Source organism: Schistocerca americana, chromosome 2, assembly GCF_021461395.2.
Source record: "Schistocerca americana isolate TAMUIC-IGC-003095 chromosome 2, iqSchAmer2.1, whole genome shotgun sequence".
Lineage (NCBI taxonomy): Eukaryota > Metazoa > Arthropoda > Insecta > Orthoptera > Acrididae > Schistocerca > Schistocerca americana.
The window spans coordinates 673,882,616-673,903,605 of NC_060120.1; the positions used below are offsets into that span (position 1 = coordinate 673,882,616).

Here is a 20,990-nt window from a genome sequence, read left to right on the forward strand (position 1 = left end):
GACTGGCAATGGCAATAAAACCGTTTATGAAGAAGAGAAATTTGTTGACATCGAATATAGATTAAGTGTTGGGAATTTTTTTCTGAAAGTATTTTTATGGAGTGTATCCATGTATGGAAGTGAATCATGGACGATAAACAGTTTAGGCAAGAAGAGAAAAAGAAGCTTTTGAAAAGTGCTGCTACAGAAGCAGCATTTTAGTTTCAGACAAGGCACAATTTAAACATAATTTAAAAGAATTTTTGGTGGCCAACTCCTCCTATTCCATCCATGAATTTCTCAACAAGTGCAGTAGACCAGTTTAATGAAAATTTATTATACTTTAATTTTTGACAATACTTGGTTGTAACTGCCAACTAACTACCTACTGTGTGAATGATGGATGTACGTAAAGCAGATGTAAGTCGTAAGTCTGTAAATAATGGAAGTTTAATTTTAAATCTTATACATCATTTGACTGTTCTTCGCTGAGGATCATTGAAATGAATAATTTACATTAATTTTTGACAATACTTGATTGTAATAGCCAAGTAACTAGCTACTGTGCGAATGATGGATTTAATGAAAGCAGATGTAAGTATTAAACCTGTAAATATCAGAAGTTTAATTTTAATCCATGTACATAATTTTACTGTTTACTGACTGAGTATCATTAAATTTAATGAAGCTCAAGTTTTTCTAATTACATTTTTGTAATGTGTTTATCTGGCATGTTCCACACCCAGGAGGATCCCCTCTTTTGTGGGTCTATGGAATGAATAATTAATCTAATCTAATATGGAGAGATTGGGTAACTAATGAGGAGGTACTGAACAGAACTGGGGAGAAAAGAAATCTGTAGTACAGACTGACTAGATGAAGGGATTGTTTGATAGAACACATTCTGAGATATCAAGGGATCACCAATTTAGTACTGGAGGGAAGAGTGTGTGTGTGTGTGTGTGTGTGTGTGTGTGTGTGTGTGTGTGTGTGTGTGTGTGTGGGGGGGGGGGGGGGGGGGGGAGGGGGGGGGGGTAAAAACCATAAGAGGAAGACCAAGAGATAAATATATTAATCAGATTCAGAGGGGCGTATGTTGCAGTAGTTACTCGGAGATGACGACGCTTGCACAGGATAGAGTAGGATGGAGAGTTGCATCAAACCAGTTTTTGGACTTAAGACGATGACAACATGCTAATCGGTTGAAGCATTCATAACAAAGTGCCCCAGTTTGATGTGCTCATGAAAAGCAGTGAGGTTCACATAATAATGGGCACAAAAACTGGCTGAAACCTGAGACTGAAAACAGTGAAGTTTTGGGGAAATTTAAGTGTATATTGAATGGATTGGCAAATGGAAAATGGAGGTGGCGGATTAGTTGCAGTAGACAAGAAACACAGACCCACTTACATAGAAACTGGAGCTGCATGTGAGATAGTTTTGGCAAGACTCAGTATCAGGATGGGCATAAAATGATAACTGGATCCTTCTATTGCTCACCAGACTCGTCTCCTGATGTAACTGGAAAGTTTAGAGAAAAGCTCTCTGTTCACTTGTATGTAAGTTCCTCAATCATACTGTAATCATCAGTGGAGACTTAAATCACCCAACAATTAACTGGAGAGAGTACAGTTTTGCTAGTAGTGAGAATGCTAAGACACCCTGTGAAGTGTTACTAAATGCCTTCTCTAGAAACTACCTAGAACAGATAGTTAGGAACACCAGTCATGACGGAAATATATCCCATCTGACAGCAACAAATAGACTTGACCTCTTTGAGAATGTCCGTATCAAAACTGGTATCAGTGAATATGACACACCTGTGGGAACAATGATGACCAAAGTAGAAAGGGCAACTAAAACAAGCAGAAATATATATATGTTCAGTAAAGTAGATAAAACATCAGTAGTGTCCTATCTCAGTGAGGAACTTGAAACTTTCAGCACAGGGCAGGAGCATGTAGATAAACTCTGGCTCAAATTTAAAAGAATCTAGATGACCACACACTGGATAGATATGTACCCAGAAGATCATTTCATAATGGGAGGGACCCTCCATGGTATACAGTCATTGTAAAGAAACTTCTAACAAAGAAGAGATTACTACATAACTGGTGTAAAACAAAGCATGGGGCTACAGATAGAGAGATGCTGAATGAAACACATATGGATGTGAAGAAAGCAATGCATGATGCCTTCAGTGACTATCGTAGAAGAATATTGTCAAGTGATCTTTCAGAGAAACCAAGGGAATTCTGGTTGTGTCAAAACGCTGCCAGTTGCACCAAAGTTAGTGTCCTGTCCCTAGCGAATGAGACAGGAACTGAAATTGAGAGCATCAAAGCAAAAGCTGAAATGCTTAACTATTTTCAAATGTTCATTTACAAAGGAAAACCCATGATTATTGCCTCAATGTAATCCTTGTACCACTGAAAAGATGAATGAAATAAATGTTATTGTCAATGGTGTTGAGAAAAAGCTCAAGTCGTTAAAATCAAACAAGCTCCAGGCTCCAACGGAATCCCTGTCAGATTTTATACTGAATTAGTATCTATCGTAGATCCCTCAAACAAAAAACCGTGCCCACGTCTTTGGGAAAATGCACAGGTTACACCCATCTACAAGAAAGGTAGTAGAAGTTATCCACAAAACTACCACCCACTATCCTTGACATCGATTTGTTGTAGAATCTTAGAACATACTCTGAGCTAAAACATAATGAGATATATTGAACAAAATGACCTCCTCAATACCAAACAACATGAATTTCAGGAACATCGATCATGTGAAACCAAACTCACACTTTTGTCAAATGACATACTGTAAGCTTTGGATCAGAGGAACCAGGTAGGTGCAGTATTTGATTTAAAAAAAAGCATCTGACTCAATGTCACAACTACAATTACTGTCAAAAGTACATTCAAATGGGGTATCAAGTGAAATTTGCAACTGGATTGAGAACTTTGCGGCAGGGAGGACACAGCATGTTATCTCGGATGGAGAGTCATCACTGGATGTAGAAGTAACTTCAGTTGTGTCTCAGAAGTCTGACCTTATGAACAATATTAGTAGTAGCCTGAGATTTTTGCAGATCATGTAATTATCTTTTGTGGAGTATTATCTGAAAGAAGCTGTGTAAATATTAACTGAGGTATTGCTAAAATTTCAATGTGGTGTACACACACTGGTAACTTGCTTAAAATGTTCACAAATTTAAAATTATGCACTTCACAAAACAAAAACACGTATCATAGGACTATAATATCAATGAGATACTATTGCAAACAGCCAACTCAGAGAAATACTTGGATTTAACTTTTTGTAGGGATATGAAATGGAATGACCACAGAGGCTCAGTCGTGGATAACACAGGTGGTAGACAATGGTTTATTGGTAGAGTACTGGGAAAGTGCAATCACTCTACAATGGAGATTGCTTACAAATCACTTGCACAACTTAATAAAAAGTTAATTTTATATTAGTAACATATTACAATAAACTATATAACTCATTCTAATAAACCTATTATATTATGTATTCTTTATTGTGATAGAAAAGAAAGATTAAATGAAAGGTATAATAATATAATAAATTTATTGGTTTCCAGGTTCCACATCTATCTTTATTTACATACAATAGAGAAGTTGTGGTCATGAGGGGGATGCGCTATCTTTTTTTCTAATTTTCTGTTTCGATTTTATTTTCTTGAAATATTTGTGTTTTGTCATATCTGTCATCACATCTGATTTATTACGTCTGTTCTCCATAGGTGAAGGGCTTGGGAAGAAACCCTAATAACTGGTGCAATGGGGCATACACTGCCATGTACCTCAGGGTGGTTTGCAGAGTCTAGAGGTAGATGTAAACTGGAGTACTTCCATACTACTGACTGTACACATTCTTCCAATGAACCTACAGTATTACAGCAGATGCTAGTGACTGGTAGAAACATCTGATGATTAATTCGAGTTCATCTACCGTATTTATTCGAATCTAAGCTGCACCTGAAAAATGAGACTCGAAATCAAGGGAAAAAAAAATGTTCCCGAATCTAAGCCGCACATGAAATTTGAGACTCTAAATTCAAGGGTAGAGAAAAGTTTTAGACCGCACCTCCAAATCGAAGCAAAGTTGGTCCACTGTAGCATGAGACACAATTTAGGTAAAAAGGATGAAAATACAGCTACAGTAGTTTGGTTCGAGTCGTAAGCTTAACAGTTAAGGTTTACCAAATAGCCATTGCTATGTGTCAGGTGCTCCGTCCGTATTTATACGGGTACCCTTCCTTTCTCACATGCTTCGCCTGGTTTGAATCGATTGCTTATTTTGCTTTGATCTGATAAGTGCCGTTCTTTTTGTTATAAGTGTTTACATCACTCTAAGCTGAAAATGCATTATTGTACTGTGTCATGCATTGTTTGTCGCATTCTGATAATGAGTGTTTACGACTTGTAGCCGCTCGCGGCATGGCTCGCTTTTGTGCGCGCTACCGCTGCTTACAATAAAAACAGAGAGGAATGTTCTCATAAGCGAAACAAAAGCAATAGACTGCTATTTGTTGTTACTTACACTGCTGCTTTCTTTGATAATGATCAACAAGAACCAAATGATAGACTTTGTATGATAGAAGAGGTTCTGAACGAGAGTTCAGCGAACATTTTTCTCCGTTTGAAAATCTTTGCAGACGCCTCTTTAGTACATTACATTCTGCACAGAAATTAGAGATATTTTAGATTTAAAAATCTAGTCAGTTGCCGTGCTTCATTTCTGACTGTATCACTATTCAGCATAAGAATAATACGAATATAAACATGAAATGATATGTATATTCTTCTGCGTTTGCTGTTGTCACACTCTAGTTTTGTAGTTTATTAGGCAGACAGGATTTAAATGAGAGAGCAGCAAATACGAAAGAATACACGGCATAATGTTTACATTCTTCTACCTTTTCTTTTAATATATTTGCTAACGCAGAGGTTTTGGTGCCAGTATTTATCTTTGTGCCTGCAAAGCATCCCTTTGTAGCACTACATATATTCGACAGCAGAGTTAGTTGTGGCGGCACCTACCAACATTTTTCAGAACTTCCGCTTACTTTGCACTCGATTCTAAGCCACAGGCAGTTTTTTGGATTACAAAAACCGGAAAAAAGTGTGGCTTAGATTCAAGTAAATACGGTAGTCCTGTTATAGCACCCAGATAACTTTGCAGACAAACTCAATTTGGTCCTCAATATAATATTTTTGTCAATTGCAATGAACACTGCCCACCTGTCATTTTCGATATATGTTCCATGCAACAGCATGAAGCATTCTACATCAGGTTCCAACACGTTCTTTGTTACAAATGTAATTTGGGGGTGACAGCCTTCCTGGAGGGCAGTAAATTCAGTGACTTTTTTTATGAATTCTTCAACAACTTACAGTTAAAATCCTGGGGACTAGTGCAGCAGGGGATACAACCCGTCGGCTTTGGACAATGACGTCACAAGTGGCCAATCGAGAAGCGATTCTTCTTAGTGTTGTAGCTCCCTTCAGTGGCTGATAAGTGTTTTTTGACTTTAAAAAAAAAAAAAAAAAAATCTCACGAGATAGAATAAACAGATCCACTTTATTAAGCAATCAGTAAAAAAACTAAACTGAAACATAACAGCAAAAGCGAAAATGGTAAACTGCTCTCTGGCGGCTTGTGACGTCCTTGTCCAAAGCCGACGGGTTGTATCCCCTGCTGCACTAGACCCAAATCCTGTCATTCCAAGTGTATATTCTTCATACATGATAACTTTCTGCGTATTGACTGGTGAGCATTCAGAGGATCTTAAATTATTGCCTAACTCAAAAAGCACCATGTGCACTCCACATGCACTCTTGCTATCCAAGTTCATCCAATGACATGCTTCACAGTCCCAAAATTCCAAGCACGCACAGATCTCTAACGGAATGATGTTGGGGCGCGCGATGTCATACATGAACAAAATACTGAGAAGATAGACTTTGACAATATTTATTTTGTTTCTACGTTATCAGCTTTATAGTGGTGACAGCCTAAACCGTAATGTACCCCAGCTCTAGGTTAGGTTGGAAAGGTGATGGTTTATTCGCAAGTTTGCAAAGTTCAGAAATGTGATGACAGAAGAAAAACAATAATACATTATACGACATTTATTTTACACTTATTGGCTCGTATTTCAGAAGAATTTTGTCCAGTTTAAGGATAACATTGGTCAATGTAAACAAGCAGTATCGGCAGGTTCAATAACTTTTCAGCAACATAATTGGACATGATTTAGTCTGCTAAAATGAACTGTGATATAGTCTCTATCCTCCCCCCACCCATATGACTCGTTCGCCATCTAGTTATGGTCACTAGAATTTGAGTGATAGAAATCTATGTCTATATCCTCATATCTGAGGAAGCATCAAGACAGAGGTCAAAGAAAATGTCATTCTTTTTCTCTCAATGGAAAGAATTAGGGTAGTATGAAACAGCACTAAAAGCTGTGACTTTTGATTGCTGACTCTTACAGTAAAGGGGATTGTCATTCTGAGGATGTAGTGCTTTTAATATTAACTAATTAACAGGACAAAACTTTCACAGATTTACTTAGATATCCCTTTCTTTAATTTCTTTGAAATCATTAATATAAACAGGTAGGTTCTTACCGTGAACTCTGCAACTCTTTTGCTCACTACAGTAGCTCGCAGAGGCAAAACTTCAGATTTACTTTCATGCCCGAAGGAGTCTACTTCACTATTCAAAGCAGCAACAGACTGAAGTCCTAAATCTTCTGCACAAACACCAACTGACACTGTAAATTCCAAAGCATAGTATTTGTTCTGACATACTTAGAAACATCATTTTCTAGCAAAAAGATGGTCGTACTAAATCAACAGGCCTACACATTATGGAACATTGTTTAAAACTAATAATATTTTCAAATTACAATATGTTTAAAAGCTTTTAGTAATTACAAGTAAATAATAAATACCACTTTCATTTGCATTGGCAAAACAGAAAATTCTATGTAGAACACTGCACCATATTTTGTATATGCTGGGTTCTCTGAATTTTTAAGGTTAATAATTTGTGTTTAACGAAACCATGCTCAGTGAGATTGTGAAGTGGCCAACAAACAATGAACTATTGCAAATTATTAAATAATGTTATTTACAGTGAGAAATTGGAGTTTCATTTTTCTTGGGGACTGCGAAAACAATAGAACTTTCACTACACCATATATAGATATATAGTAGAGATCAACACACGAGAGAGAGAGAGAGAGAGAGAGAGAGAGAGAGAGAGAGAGAGAGAGAGAGAGAGAGAGACACTGTGTTTATGGACGTAGCTCTGCTATAAAACATTATGTTCTGTGAACAAGAAAATTTCAGTTTCTGTATTCTTTTTGATACAATGAAAAGAAATTTTTTTTTCCTATTTTGTTAGCAATTTAATTGCGCTTTTCCGTACTGCTGTACTGTTCAACAGACATACTTCATGCATTACACGGGACAAAACTTTGATGAACTCACCAAATAATACAAAAAACGAAGAAAGTGACAGAGCTTCAATACTCATTCCAAATGTTTACCACTAAACATTGTTCCCAAATCCCAATCGTCTGCACTCTGGATTAATTTGCACTTGTTTCTGTCAAGTTTTGGGTCGGAACTGCCAACTTCATAAGTTATATAGAGCCCGCAAATAACAAGTGTTCACTCTCAAAAATGTTATTTTCTGTATTACATTAACCAGTTATGAGTAGACAGATTGCATTAACCGAAAATATAGAAAACACAGAATTAGTAACATTTACATACAATAAAAATGAAAAAGATTTACACAGAATTTTTTCGATTTGAGACAAGACTGTTTTTAAGCGGTAACAAAAAGATTTCCTTGCATCTTATCGCTCCACATCATAGCTTGATAATTATAATGGACTGGTTTTGTTTTTCACTATTTCCCATGTATTGTGAGACTTCGAAAATAAGTAAATAAGTGAACTGCATGGCATACTTTGTGAAGCTTGCCCTGAAGAATGTAGTCGCTGGTCAGTTTTGTTTACTTTCGGTTCAAACTGAAGAGGCCTAATGCCTGTGATCTGATAGCTGCTGCTGCGTGTGGAATGTAGCTAAAGATTGTATTTAGCCATGAATGGCGAGCTATACCTTCTTTTTTGTCTACACCTACATGGTGTACCAGTTGTACCGTTGTACCAGTTTTAGAGTTTCTTGCAGTTTCATTGAAGTATGGAGCACGGGAAGAAAGATTATTTGGATACCTCTGTGTGTGCTGTAATTATTCTATTTTTGCCCTCACAGTCCCTACTGTGGGATAAGTAGGGGGATATAATACATTCCTAGAGTCGTCATTTAAAGCCAGTGCTTGAAGCTGTGTTAGCAGACTTTCTCGGAATGGTTTACGTCTGCCTTCAGAAGTCTACTACTTCAGTTCTTTCATTATCTCTGTGTTACTCCCCTATGGGTCATCCATACCTGTGAGCATTCGTACTGCCCTTCACTTTATAAGTTCAGTGTCCCCTATTAGTCTTATTTGGCACGGGTTCTACAAACGTGAGCAATATTCTAGAATGTCTCGAGTGTGCTGTAAATCGTGGTTTGACCGCATAAACAGACGTAATAAGTGTCCACGACAAGGTTGGCAGTGACGCGTCACATACGACGCCAGAGCTGCTTTTTTTCGCATGCTGCCTGTACTAAACATAAATGATAACAGATGAGAGCCAAGGCGCTTGGCTGTCTGCGCTCTATCGCACGTGTCCATTCAAGACGTCTTCGTTTTTATATTTCCTTCTGTACTGTGTATAGTCAATATGTCGTTCACACAGGAAGAGTGTTCGAAGATGATCTTTTTCGTGCAGCTTGTTGAAAAAAATCCTTGTCTGTGGAATCACACAATGAAATCTTATTCAAGGGCAGATGTGACGAGTTTGGCTTGGAAAAATATAGCAACTGAAATGAAGGAAACTGGTAAGAACTTGTGGAATCTGTATCGTCATTTGGAAATCCTTAACTTTGTCGTTGCAGTTTGTAATTCATGTAACAAACGCACGATTTTGGCCTGTGGTTGTAAAACGTTAATCGTATTCTAAAACTGTTTCATTCGAAACTGAAATGGAGGAGCCCTCATTTGTTGTTGTTGTTGTTGTGGTCTTCAGTCCTGAGACTGGTTTGATGCAGCTCTCCATGCTAATCTATCCTGTGCAAGCTTCATCATCTCCCAGTACCTACTGCAACCTACATCCTTCTGAATCTGCTTAGTGTATTCATCTCTTGGTCTCCCTCTACGATTTTTACCCTCCACGCTGCCCTCCAATACTAAATTGGTGATCCCTTGATGCCTCAGAACATGTCCTGCCAACCGATCCCTTCTTCTGGTCAAGTTGTGCCACAAACTTCTCTTCTCCCCAATCCTATTCAGTACTTCCTCATTAGTTATGTGATCTACCCATCTAATCTTCAGCATTCTTCTGTAGCACCACATTTCGAAAGCTTCTATTTATCGTCCATGTTCCACTTCCATACATGGTTACACTCCATACAAATACTTACAGAAATGACTTCCTGACACTTAAATCTATACTCGATGTTAACAAATTTCTCTTCTTCAGAAACGCTTTCCTTGCCATTGCCAGTCTACATTTTATATCCTCTCTACTTCGACCATCATCAGTTATTTTGCTCCCCAAATAGCAAAGCTCCTTTACTACGTTAAGTGTCTCATTTCCTAATCTAATTCCCTCAGCATCACCCGACTTAATTCGACTACATTCCATTATCTTTGTTTTGCTTTTGTTGATGTTCATCTTATATCCTCCTTTCAAGACGCTATCCATTCCATTCAACTGCTCTTCCAAGTCCTTTGCTGTCTCTGACAGAATTACAATGTCATCGGCGAACCTGAGTTTTTATTTCTTCTCCATGAATTTTAATACCTACTCCGAATTTTTCTTTTGTTTCCTTTACTGCTTGCTCAATATACAGATTGAATAACATCGGGGAGAGGCTACAACCCTGTCTTACTCCCTCCCCAACAACTGCTTCCCTTTCATGTCCCTCGACTCTTATAACTGCCATTTGGTTTCTGTACAAATTATAAATAGCCTTTCGCTCCCCGTATTTTACGTCTGCCACCTTTAGAATTTGAAAGAGAGTATTCCAGTAAACATTGTCAAAAGCTTTCTCTAAGTCTACAAATGATAGAAACATAGGTTTGCCTTTCCTTAATCTTTCTTCTAAGATAAGTCGTAAGGTCAGTATTGCCTCACGTGTTCCAATATTTCTACGGAATCCAAACTGATTTTCCCCGAGGTAGGCTTCTACTAGTTTTTCCATTCGTCTGTAAAGAATTCATGTTAGTATTTTGCAGCTGTGGCTTATTAAACTGATTGTTCAGAAATTTTGACATCTGTCAACACCTGCTTTCTTTGGGATTGGAATTATTATATTCTTCTTGAAGTCTGAGGGTATTTCGCCTGTTTCATACATCTTGCTCACCAGATGGTAGAGTTTTGTTTGGCCTGGCTCTCCCAAGGCTGTCAGTAGTTCCAATGGAATGTTGTCTACTCTGGGGGCCTCGTTTCGACTCAGGTCTTTCAGTGCTCTGTCAAACTCTTCAAGCAGTATCGTATCTCCCATTTGATCTTCATCTACATCTACATCCTCTTTCATTTCCATAATATTGTCCTCAAGTACATCACCCTTGTATAGAGCCTCTATATACTCCTTCCACCTTTCTGCTTTCCCTTCTTTGCTTAGAACTGGGTTTCCATCTGAGCTCTTGATGTTCATACAAAGAACTGGGTTTCCATCTGAGCTCTTGATGTTCATACAAGTGGTTCTCTTATCTCCAAAGGTCTCTTTAATTTTCCTATAGGCAGTATCTATCTTACCCCTTGTGAGATAAGCCTCTACATCCTTACATTTGTCCTGTAGCCATCCCTGCTTGTCGATCTCATTTTTGAGACGTTTGTATTCCTTTTTACCTGCTTCATGTACTGCATTTTTATGTTTTCTCCTTTCATCAATTAAATTCAGTATTTCTTCTGTCACCCAAGGATTTCTTCTAGCCCTCGTCTTTTTACCTACTTGATCCTCTGCTGCCTTCACTACTTCATCCCTCAAAGCTACCCATTCTTCTTCTACTGTATTTCTTTCCCCCATTCCTGTCAGTTGTTCCCTTATGCTCTCCCTGAAACTCTGTACAACCTCTGGTTCTTTCAGTTTATCCAGGTGCCATCTCCTTAAATTCCCACCTTTGTTGCAGTTTCTTCAGTTTTAATCTACAGGTCATAACCAATAGATTGTGGTCAGAGTCCACATCTGCCCCTGGAAATGTCTTACAATTTAAAACGTGGTTCCTAAATCTGTCTTACCATTATATAATCTATCTGATACCTTTTAGTATCTCCAGGGTTCTTCCATGTATACAACCTTCTGTCATGATTCTTAAGCCAAGTGTTAGCTATGGTGAGCCCTCATTTAAGGTTCTGAAAACATTAATTGCAGGCATACAAATTGTGCAAGCCTCAGTTTGTCACTTAAAAATTTAGGTTGGAATGAAATTTGTCGTCAGCTGCTTCGACGAACAGATAAAACTTTAATCATTGGATACCATGACGATGTCAGAATTACGATAGAGTTGAATGGGACCTAAGAGAATATGAATCGGGAAGACGCACAGCATACTCCCTACCGCTGGTGGTACTACACGTGCACTGGACACCTGTGAATTATTTGAACGGTTTTTGTGTATTTTGCTCTGTTGTTGCAAGTAAACACTCGTCAGCGCAATAATACAAAAAATATTCATTATATAGTTTGCTGCAGTATGCAGCCAGAGAATGTTGGATTGTTGTGCAGATCATAAAGTAACTCATTTTAGTATTTTATAAATGTACGGTAGCTCAGTAGTGTGTTGTCACAGAAGTGAGACTGTACTGTGATGAGCTAATGGTCTGGCAAATCAAGACTACTCCATATGACAAGCATCTGTCAAACGTAGATTTTTTTTCGCTGTTAGCTAAAGGAGAGGATGTGAACCTGAGAGGCCTATATTATTATCTACTACATAAACATTGAGTTTTGGAACGAAGGAAAGAATAATAAACCAGCTTGTATATTTTCTTTTTTATTATTAAAGTATGAACACAAGCACAGTGCCATTAGACTGTGTTTATGCTTGGTAGTTTAACTACCACAGGACGAGAAAAGCAGTTTTCTTATCTGTGCTGCCAGAGCACCATCATCAGCAGGTTTGCAGCTCTGCATAGCTGCTCATAGCAATAAGAGGAGGCTGTTCCAGCACATTGTGCTCCATCTGTCAGTGCTGTTACTCTACACATCACTGGTTAGTTACTTTGAATGTAATTATAAAAAGTTTAGCAGCAATAATGCCCTTGGATATGTTGAAATGTTCTCATTTTGAATGAGTTTATGGTAATGTATTTCCCGAAATCTGAACAGCTACTAAGCACGGATTGTTCTGAAATGAAGATGCTCGCCATACTATTAAGTTTATCGGTGTCTAATGTGCTCAAGATTATAGTCACCGATCTGCTCAATATGCCACGCAGAATTACTGTCTTTTCTGACACACAGAATTACTTAAAAAAATCCATAATTTCTAAAAAAAAGTACACTGGAATATAAATAAGCCTTCACTCTAAAACACTTTTGAAACATGTAGCACAACTAAAATGGCAAATTATAACTTCCTTTGGAGCTCATACTATGCATGATCATACCATTGAAAGGCTTGGCTCCGACTCCCTTAGACTGCTGTCAGCATTCTATATTTCCAAGAAAAAAGACGTGTGAAGAATACTCCGTTTGATAGGTCAATTTTCTTTAAAGCCAATAGAAAAACATTATCCTCCTGTGTTAGTTTGCACTCTTCATGATTAACCAATCAACAAATTCCACACTTTCGAACTGTACTTTTTCCCAAAATAAACATTTAACATTTTGTTTATACTTTTTTTTTTTCTTTATTTTTTTTTTTAAATTTGCTCTTTATTAGCTTTCCTTTTACTGTAAACTTACTTAACTTATTGTGATACAAAATTCCCTGTCGCCTGCATTCACACTGCCTTAAAACTTTCTCACACTAGTTCGTACAGTATTCACCAGTAGACCAGTGATCTACATATTTACTTTAGACCACATTCACACCACTAAAGGCATATACAAAACTGTACAAACATAAATAAACAAAAAAAGCCTTCAAGAAATAAACAGAACAATTCACAAAAACATTTTATTGACCTGTTTATTGAATGTCTCTGTACACTGCTGGACTCTGGTGGTCAAGATTCTTAACTACATCATAATTCTTCCTGTTCAGTCCTGTCTGCTACTGTCCTCTAGCAGATGAAAATAACTATGTGCTTGACTGAACCTGCTTCAGACCATCTGTCACTTTGCAGGCGTGAGTCATTCTCCCGATATGCACACTGTAGACAAGATTGATATAAGGGGCCACGACTCAGGTGCCTAGGAAACCTGCTTTCTCAGATTGCTAGACAACAATCCAAGCAAATCGTATTAATGAGTTTTTAGTACAGTAAGATAAATGACAATACTTAACATTGAGAAATTTACAATGAGGTGTTGCAAGCAGTGGGCGACAAACAAATTAAGAAAATCTCCTCGGTATACACAACTCCTAATACAAGTGAAACAATACAATTCCTAAGTTGTTGCTGTAAAGCTTGTTGAATGGTTTGTCTACAACTGGGCCGTGGCCAGGCGGCGTGGTGCTTATGTCCTCTTCGTGTAGATGCCACTGTTGTCTCGTGTTGTCCTAGTGAGGGGTCAGTCAGCATTCTATTGGCTGACATCTTCTTCACAGCCCTCTCTGCTCTAACGTTTCTGCCTGGCATACCGGCACTTGACTTTATGCTGGAACAATTTTTTTCTTTTTCTTTTTATAAATTGCAAAAGTTTACATTTCTGATCATTTAGAGCAAGTTACCAAACTCTGCACCACATTGAAATATTATCAACATCTGACTGAATATTTATGCAGCTTCTTTCAGAGAGTACTTCATTATAGATAGCTGCATCATCTGCAAAAAGCCTGATTTTACTGTTAATATTGTCTGCAAAGTCATTGATATACAATATGAACAGCAAGAGTCCCAACACACTTATCTGGGGCATACCCAAAGTTACTTCTACACCTGACAATGGCTTTCCATCCAAGATAACATGCTGTGTTGTCCCTACCAAACAGTCCTCAATCCATTCACAAATTTCACTTGATACCCCTTATGATCGTACTTTTGACAAAAAGCCTATGTGCGATACTGAGTCAAATACTTTTCAAAAATCAAATACTGCATCTACCTGGTTGCCTTGATCCAAAGCTTTCAGTATGTCATGTGAGAAAAAGTGTGAGTTGGGTTACACATGATCAATGTTTTTGAAATCCATTTTGGTTGGCAGTGAGGAGGTCATTTTGTTCAAGATATCTCATTATGTTTGAGCACAGAATATTTTCTAAGATTCTACAACAGACCTATGCCAAGGATATTGAACGGTAGTTTTGTGGATAACTTTTACTACCCTTCTTGTTGATGGTTGTAGACAGTGCCTTTTTTCCTAGAATTGGGCAGGGTTTTTTTGTTTGAGGGATCTACGATAGATTATGTTTATAAGAGGGGCTAACTCAGTCACAAATTTACTATAGTATCTGACAGGGATCCCATCATGCCCGGAGCTTGTTTGATTTTAATGACTTCAGCTGTTTCTCAGCACCACTGACAATAATATTTATTTCATTCATCTTTTCAGTGGTTTGATGATTAAATTGGGGCAGTTATCCAGGGTTTTCCTTTGTAAAGGAACATTTGAAAACAAAGTTAAGCATTTCAGCTTTTGCTTTTGCTACTCGCTAGGGACGGGGTACTAACAAGGGAACCTCCCCATCGCACCCCCCTCAGATTTAGTTATAAGTTGGCACAGTGTGGATAGGCCTTGAAAAACTGAACACAGATCAATTGAGAAAACAGGAAGAAGTTGTGTAGAACTGTGAAAAAATAAGCAAAATATACAAACTGAGTAGTTCAAGGGAAGATAAGCAACAATACGGACAATAGGAACACAGGAGCGCCGTGGTCTCGTGGTAACGTGAGCAGCTGCGGAACGAAAGGTCCTAGGTTCAAATCTTCCATCAAGTGTAAATTTTAATTTTTTATTTTCAGTTTATGTGACAAACTCTTATGTTTTCATCACTTTTTTGGGAGTGATTATCACATCCACAAGAAAACCTAAATCGGGCAAGGTAGAAGAATCTTTTTACCCATTCGCCAAGTGAACAAGTTAGGTGGGTCGACAACGTATTCCTGTCATGTGACGCACATGCCGTCACCAGTGTCGTATAGAATATATCAGATGTGTTTTCCTGTGGAGGAATCGGTTGACCTATGACCTTACGATCAAATGTTTTCTATTCCCATTGGAGAGGCACGTCCTTTCGTCTACTAATCGGACGGTTTTGCAGTGCGGTCGCAAAACACAGACACTAAACTTATTACAGTGAACAGAGATGTCAATGAACGAACGGACAGATAATAACTATGCAAAAATAAAGAAAGTAAAATTTTCAGTCGGGGGAAGACTTGAACCAAGGATCTCTCGTTCAGCAGCTGCTCACGCTACCACGGGACCATGGCGCTTCTAAGCACACTTCGTCCATGATGTTGCTTATGTCGCCCATGGACTACTCAGTTTGTATATTTTGCTTATTTTTTCACAGTTCCACACAACTTCTTCCTGTTTTCTCAATTGATCTGTGTTCAGTTTATCGAGGCCTATCCACTGTGCCAACTTATTACTAAATCTGAGGGGGGTGCGATGGGGAGGTTCCCTTGTAAGTTTGGTGCAACTGGCAGCCTTTACATACAACCAGGATTTCCTTGGGTTCTCTGAAAGATCACTTGACAATATTCTGCTATGATAGTCACTGAAGGCATCAGGCATTGCTTTCTTGACAGCCAAACGTTTTTCATTCAGTATCTCTCTGTCTATAGCCCTAGGCTTTGTTTTACACCTATCGTGCAGTAATCTCTGCTTCTAAAGAAATTTCTTTACAGTGACTGTATACCATGGTGGGTCCCTCCCATTATGAACTGTTCTTCTGGGTACGTACCTATCCAGTGCGTGGTCAGCTATTCTTTTAAATTTGAGCCAGAGTTCCTATACGTGCTCCTGCCCTGTGCTGAAAGTTTCAAGTTCCTCATTGAGATATGACACTACTGATGTTTTATCTAGCTTATTGAACATATATATCTTTCCGCTTACTTTAGTTGTCCTTTGTACTGTGGTCATCATTGTTGCCACAACTGCATCATGATCAGTGATATCAGCTTTGATGTGAAGATCCTAAAAGAGGTCAGGTCTGTTTGTTGCCAACAGACCCAGTATATTTCCATCATGAGTGGTGTTCCTAACTGTTTGTTCCAGGTAGTTTTCAGAGAAGGCATTTACTAATATTTCACAGGATGTCTTACCTGGAAGTCCTGGATAAGTTCTCAAGTTCCCTTTGTTTAATACATCATGAGTGCTCATTTTATTGTGTGAGAAAGAGGACTTGGTTGTCTTACCAGAAAACACTGGAAATGCCACTGTGGTCCTGAACACTTAAGTCTGTCATCTGAAGGTGCTAATTTATTAAAGGATGATTCATTCTGGCAGCTTAGTCTCGATCAACACGGGCTATCACAGAAAGGTAGGGAAGTTATGAAAGGTAGCTCACATGCCAAAAGAAATGTTGAAGAAATTAATGCCACACTTTATGGATTGCTGAACATACAGATGAAGTCATTCCTCTGAGACCAGTAGTTAGTGTGGACTGAAGACACTGAACAGCATTTCGTTACCCTCAGGAAAATAAAGATAGGCCGGAATGATGTAATGGTTAGTCTGGACATTGTCACTTTTTATGGGGGTGCTGATACAAGAAAAGCGGGATCTTTGGGCCTTCAGTTCTTAGCTTAAGTTTGTTTAAGTAGTGTGTAAGTCTAGGGACCTCAGCAGTTTGGTCCCGTAGAAATTCACACACATTTGAACATTTTTGGGCCTTCAGTATCCTCCTTTACTCTAAAGGTATTCTGCTGTGCCTTAATGACAATGTACTACTTGTACTGCTGTGAATGTTATGAGATGATGCGGGGCACAGTAATGGGATGCCCACTGTCTCCATCTTTCCTGAACTTCTTCATGGAGCACTTTGAGGTGCAAGCTTCGAACTCTGTGGGACTGCATCCAAATTGCTTGATATGGGCTCGTGATGAAAATGCACTGAAGCAGTTCATCAGCCACATGAACAGTGTCCAGCCTAACATTTAAGTCACTGTTTAGATGGAGAGGGATGGCCAGCTTATGTTCTTAGCTGTTTGAGCTGAGTGGAAAGCACGAGGCTGGCTTGGTCATTCAGTGTATAAGACTGGTTCTTGAAAAAATAGTGACTTTTACCACCCTTTACACAAGAAAGCAGTCATGAACAAATTAGTACACTAGGCAAAGATTATTTTGGGTGATGACCATGCACAGTCTGAGTTTCAGCATTTGAGACACGTGTTCAGGGAGAATGGTGACAGTTAAGGAGAGATAGTAAAAACTTTCAAGTTCCACCATTGAAAGACAGCTTTTGAATTGGTGGAAGAGGCTGAGCTAGCTGCATTCCTTCCATACAGTGGGGCAGTGACTAGCATGCAGCAGGAACATGGACTGAAACCAGTGTTGCTTCACTTATCTGCTTCTGAGATGTAATGCCCCATTAAAGGCAGCATAAGTCTCAGAGTTCCTAGCATGTATGGTGTCCCCTGCAAATGTGGTAGTCTTTACAAAGGACAAACTGTTAGAATGATTTCTGAGTTTTGTGCTGAGCAGTCATGACATGTTAAACAAAGGGAATGTGTGAAGTCAGCCAGGCTGAACATTGCCTAGAGAACAGATATAAATATGAGAACACGCTGAAAAGTAATGCCTTCAAATTTTTTATGTGAAAACTTGGAAAGATTTTTAAATAAGACAACAAATTGACATTCTACATCTTTATTCTTCATGTCTACATATTTATTTTGTAACCCTGACAATGAACACGTCTCCCAATGAGAGACCAGCTTGTTGATACCATCATTGCAGAATGTTTGACTTTGTTGGTGGAGCAACCTCACCTGTGATTGCACTGCTTCCTCACTATCAAAGTGAAGTCCTCAAAGGTGTTCTTTGTTATGGAAATAGATGAAAATCAGTTGGGGCCAAGTTGGGTCTGAATGGAGGATGATCAGTGGCTGTGTGGTCTCGCATTGTAACGTGGAGAGGGTGCCACATGTATAGACAAACTCTTAGAATTCAAAAATAGATTACAACATGCACTGACATAGTTACATTACACACCGTCATGCTATACATTACAATTTGGAGCCCTCTAGCAGTAGGCAGCTGCAAATACATTGACACAAAGACCAAGTGATGTAGTTGCAGACAGGCACGATGAAAAGACTATTACGAATAAGCTTTTGGACAATACCTTTTTTAGAAAAGAAAAATGCACATACATTCTCACAAGCACACACACCTCTCACACAGGTCATAGCTACCTCCAACCACTCCACCCAGACTGTAACAGAAACACACTGAATGGGAGTAACAGTGTGGGCAAGAGGGGAGGGGGAGGGATAGCAGGGTACAGGTGGAGGGGGGGGGGGGGGGAGGAATGAGGAATCGGTGCTGCATGGCAGATGGAGGAGGGAGATGAGGAGAAAAATGAAAAGCTCTCCCATTCCTTCCCCCACAGCCTCCTGACACTGCACTTATCAGCCCTGTCCTGCCACCTCTAGTCCCTGCATGCTCTGCCAGGCAGCACTGATTCCTCTCTGCCACCCTTACCCTGCTATCCCTCACTCTTCCTTGCCCTGCTCCATATTGTTGCTCCCATTAATTCATCATGTTTTTTAGATGCTACTACCATACTTGTAAAAGCGGAATATCATGCCAGCTCCTGTAGTCAGTTATTTTAACTTCTGAGGACAATGACAAAGATAGCTATTGTAGGCTCAATGTGTTATTTGAAGCGACTCAGCTTTTATTGAAGTAAGCCACTGCAAAAGACTCGGAGGACACAGCACTGACCCAGTTTGGCAGATTTCACAGTTCAGCGTACTGATCTGCAGTAACTTTTCAAATATTTTGGTCTAGGACAACCATAAATGATGGTCTCGAAAGCTGCTTCTTGTAGCCAAATACCTGCAATAATAATGAATGAATATTTGTGGGGTTACATCAGAAATTAAATATTGTAATAACAGATATTGGAAAATATACATCACTTCTACATCGTACATGTATGCTAAGTAATCGTCAATATAATTGACAAGTGTTTACATTATAGAAACAAATGTAATCTTAAGTAATTTTTAAACATGCACCTACTTTGTATTTACTTTATTTTGCCTTAATTTTCAGAACAGATTTGTCGTGACCGATGGAAAAACATCCGCACTGCTTTTGGAAGGTCATTGAAACCTTTGAAATCAGGATCGGGAAGGCTAAAGAAACCATATTATTTGGCCCCCCACCTCTCATTTCTTCACCCATACATGAAAGGGGCTCCTTCTTCTGGGAATGTATCTCCACTTGAGGAAAATGAAGACAACATGGCAGCTTCAAATGCAACGCTGACCACCACAGACCATCAGGAAATGGAAAGTTGTGAAATTTCGGAAGAAATGTGTGATTTGGTTGATTGTGATGTGGTGCTACAATCAACTCCTCCTAAAAGAAAAGCCGAAGCCAGCAACAGCGATGCCCATAAAGTATATGCTGACTGGCTGGAAATTAAACAATTTAATGAAATGAAGAGAAACTGGGCGTCATCAGCTGGTGATGCTGACTGGATGTTTTTTCAATCCATCCTCCCTGATTTCAAGAAACTTAGTGACAGGCGTAGGAGAGACCTGAAAGCAAAATTCCTGTTGCTTTTGAATGAGCAGCTGGATGAAGCTGAGAATGATACATCGTGATTTTCCTCATCATAGACTGCATCTAGTTAACAAATTTATGCCACTACACAGAGTTAATCATCCACTGCTACAAGATCGATGGTGACGGTTTTCCCCTCAAATCCGACAATGCTTCTTGTGAATACACTTCAAGCAGAATTACATTCTACCTTAGGATATGGAGCAGCTGTTACTTTTTAACTTGTAACCATTGTTTACATTATGAGGTGACGAAAGTAATGGGATAGTGATGTGCTCAAATACAGATGATAGTAACATTATGTACACAAGGAATAAAAGGGCAGTGCATTTGCAGAGCTACCATTTGTGCTCAGGTGATTTGTACGAAAAGGTTTCTGATGTGCTTATGGCCACACAACAGGAATTAACAGACTCTGAATGTGGAATGGTAGCTGGAGCTAGATGCATAGGGCATTCCATATCGGAAATCGAGAATTCAATATTCTGAGATCCACAGTGTCAAGTGTGCTGAGAATACACAAACAGTGCCCTGTACTTAATGACTGAGAGCAGCAGTGTTTGCATAGAGCTTGAAAACAAATCACAGCCTGGTGAGATGAGTCCAAGTTTCAGTTGGTAGGAGATGATGGTAGGGTTTGAGTGTGGTGTAGAGACCTTGAAGCCATGAACCCAGGATGTCAACAAGGTATTGTGCAAGCTGGTGGTGCCTCCATAGTGGTGTGGGCTGTGTTTACATGGAATGGACTGGATCCTTTTGTCCAATTGAAACCAATCATTGCTGGAAATGATTATGTTTGGCTGCTTTGAGACCGTTTACAGCCATTCATGGTTTTCATGTTCCCAAACGACAATGGAATTTTTATGGATGACAATGATTCATGGAACTGGGCCACTGTTGCTAGAGAATGGTTTGAAAAACATTATGAATGTTTCGAGCAAATGATTTGGCCATTCAGATTGCCCAACATGAATTCCATCGAACATTTATGTGGCATAATTG

General features: G+C 38.9%; 2 protein-coding genes across 2 annotated transcripts in view; one reads left to right on the plus strand and one right to left on the minus strand.

Moving 5' to 3' along the window:
- The window catches only part of LOC124596073 (thioredoxin domain-containing protein 15), a 53,197-nt gene extending 45,539 nt beyond the window's left edge, over positions 1 to 7,658 (minus strand). The window contains exons 1-2 of the mRNA XM_047135058.1: positions 7,509 to 7,658; positions 6,642 to 6,787 (exon numbers count right to left, since the gene is read on the minus strand). Of these exons, the coding sequence (XP_046991014.1) occupies positions 6,642 to 6,787; positions 7,509 to 7,554 (192 nt within the window). The 5' untranslated portion in view covers positions 7,555 to 7,658. The remainder of the gene's footprint in view (positions 1 to 6,641; positions 6,788 to 7,508) is intronic.
- A 1,070-nt stretch (positions 7,659 to 8,728) lies between these two features.
- Positions 8,729 to 20,377, plus strand: LOC124595683. The gene is made up of 2 exons (XM_047134541.1): positions 8,729 to 8,969; positions 19,473 to 20,377. The coding sequence occupies exons 1-2, from the start codon at positions 8,813 to 8,815 to the stop codon at positions 20,027 to 20,029; spliced, it is 714 nt and encodes a 237-aa protein (XP_046990497.1). The 5' UTR covers positions 8,729 to 8,812; the 3' UTR covers positions 20,030 to 20,377.
- The last annotated feature ends 613 nt before the right edge of the window (positions 20,378 to 20,990 follow it).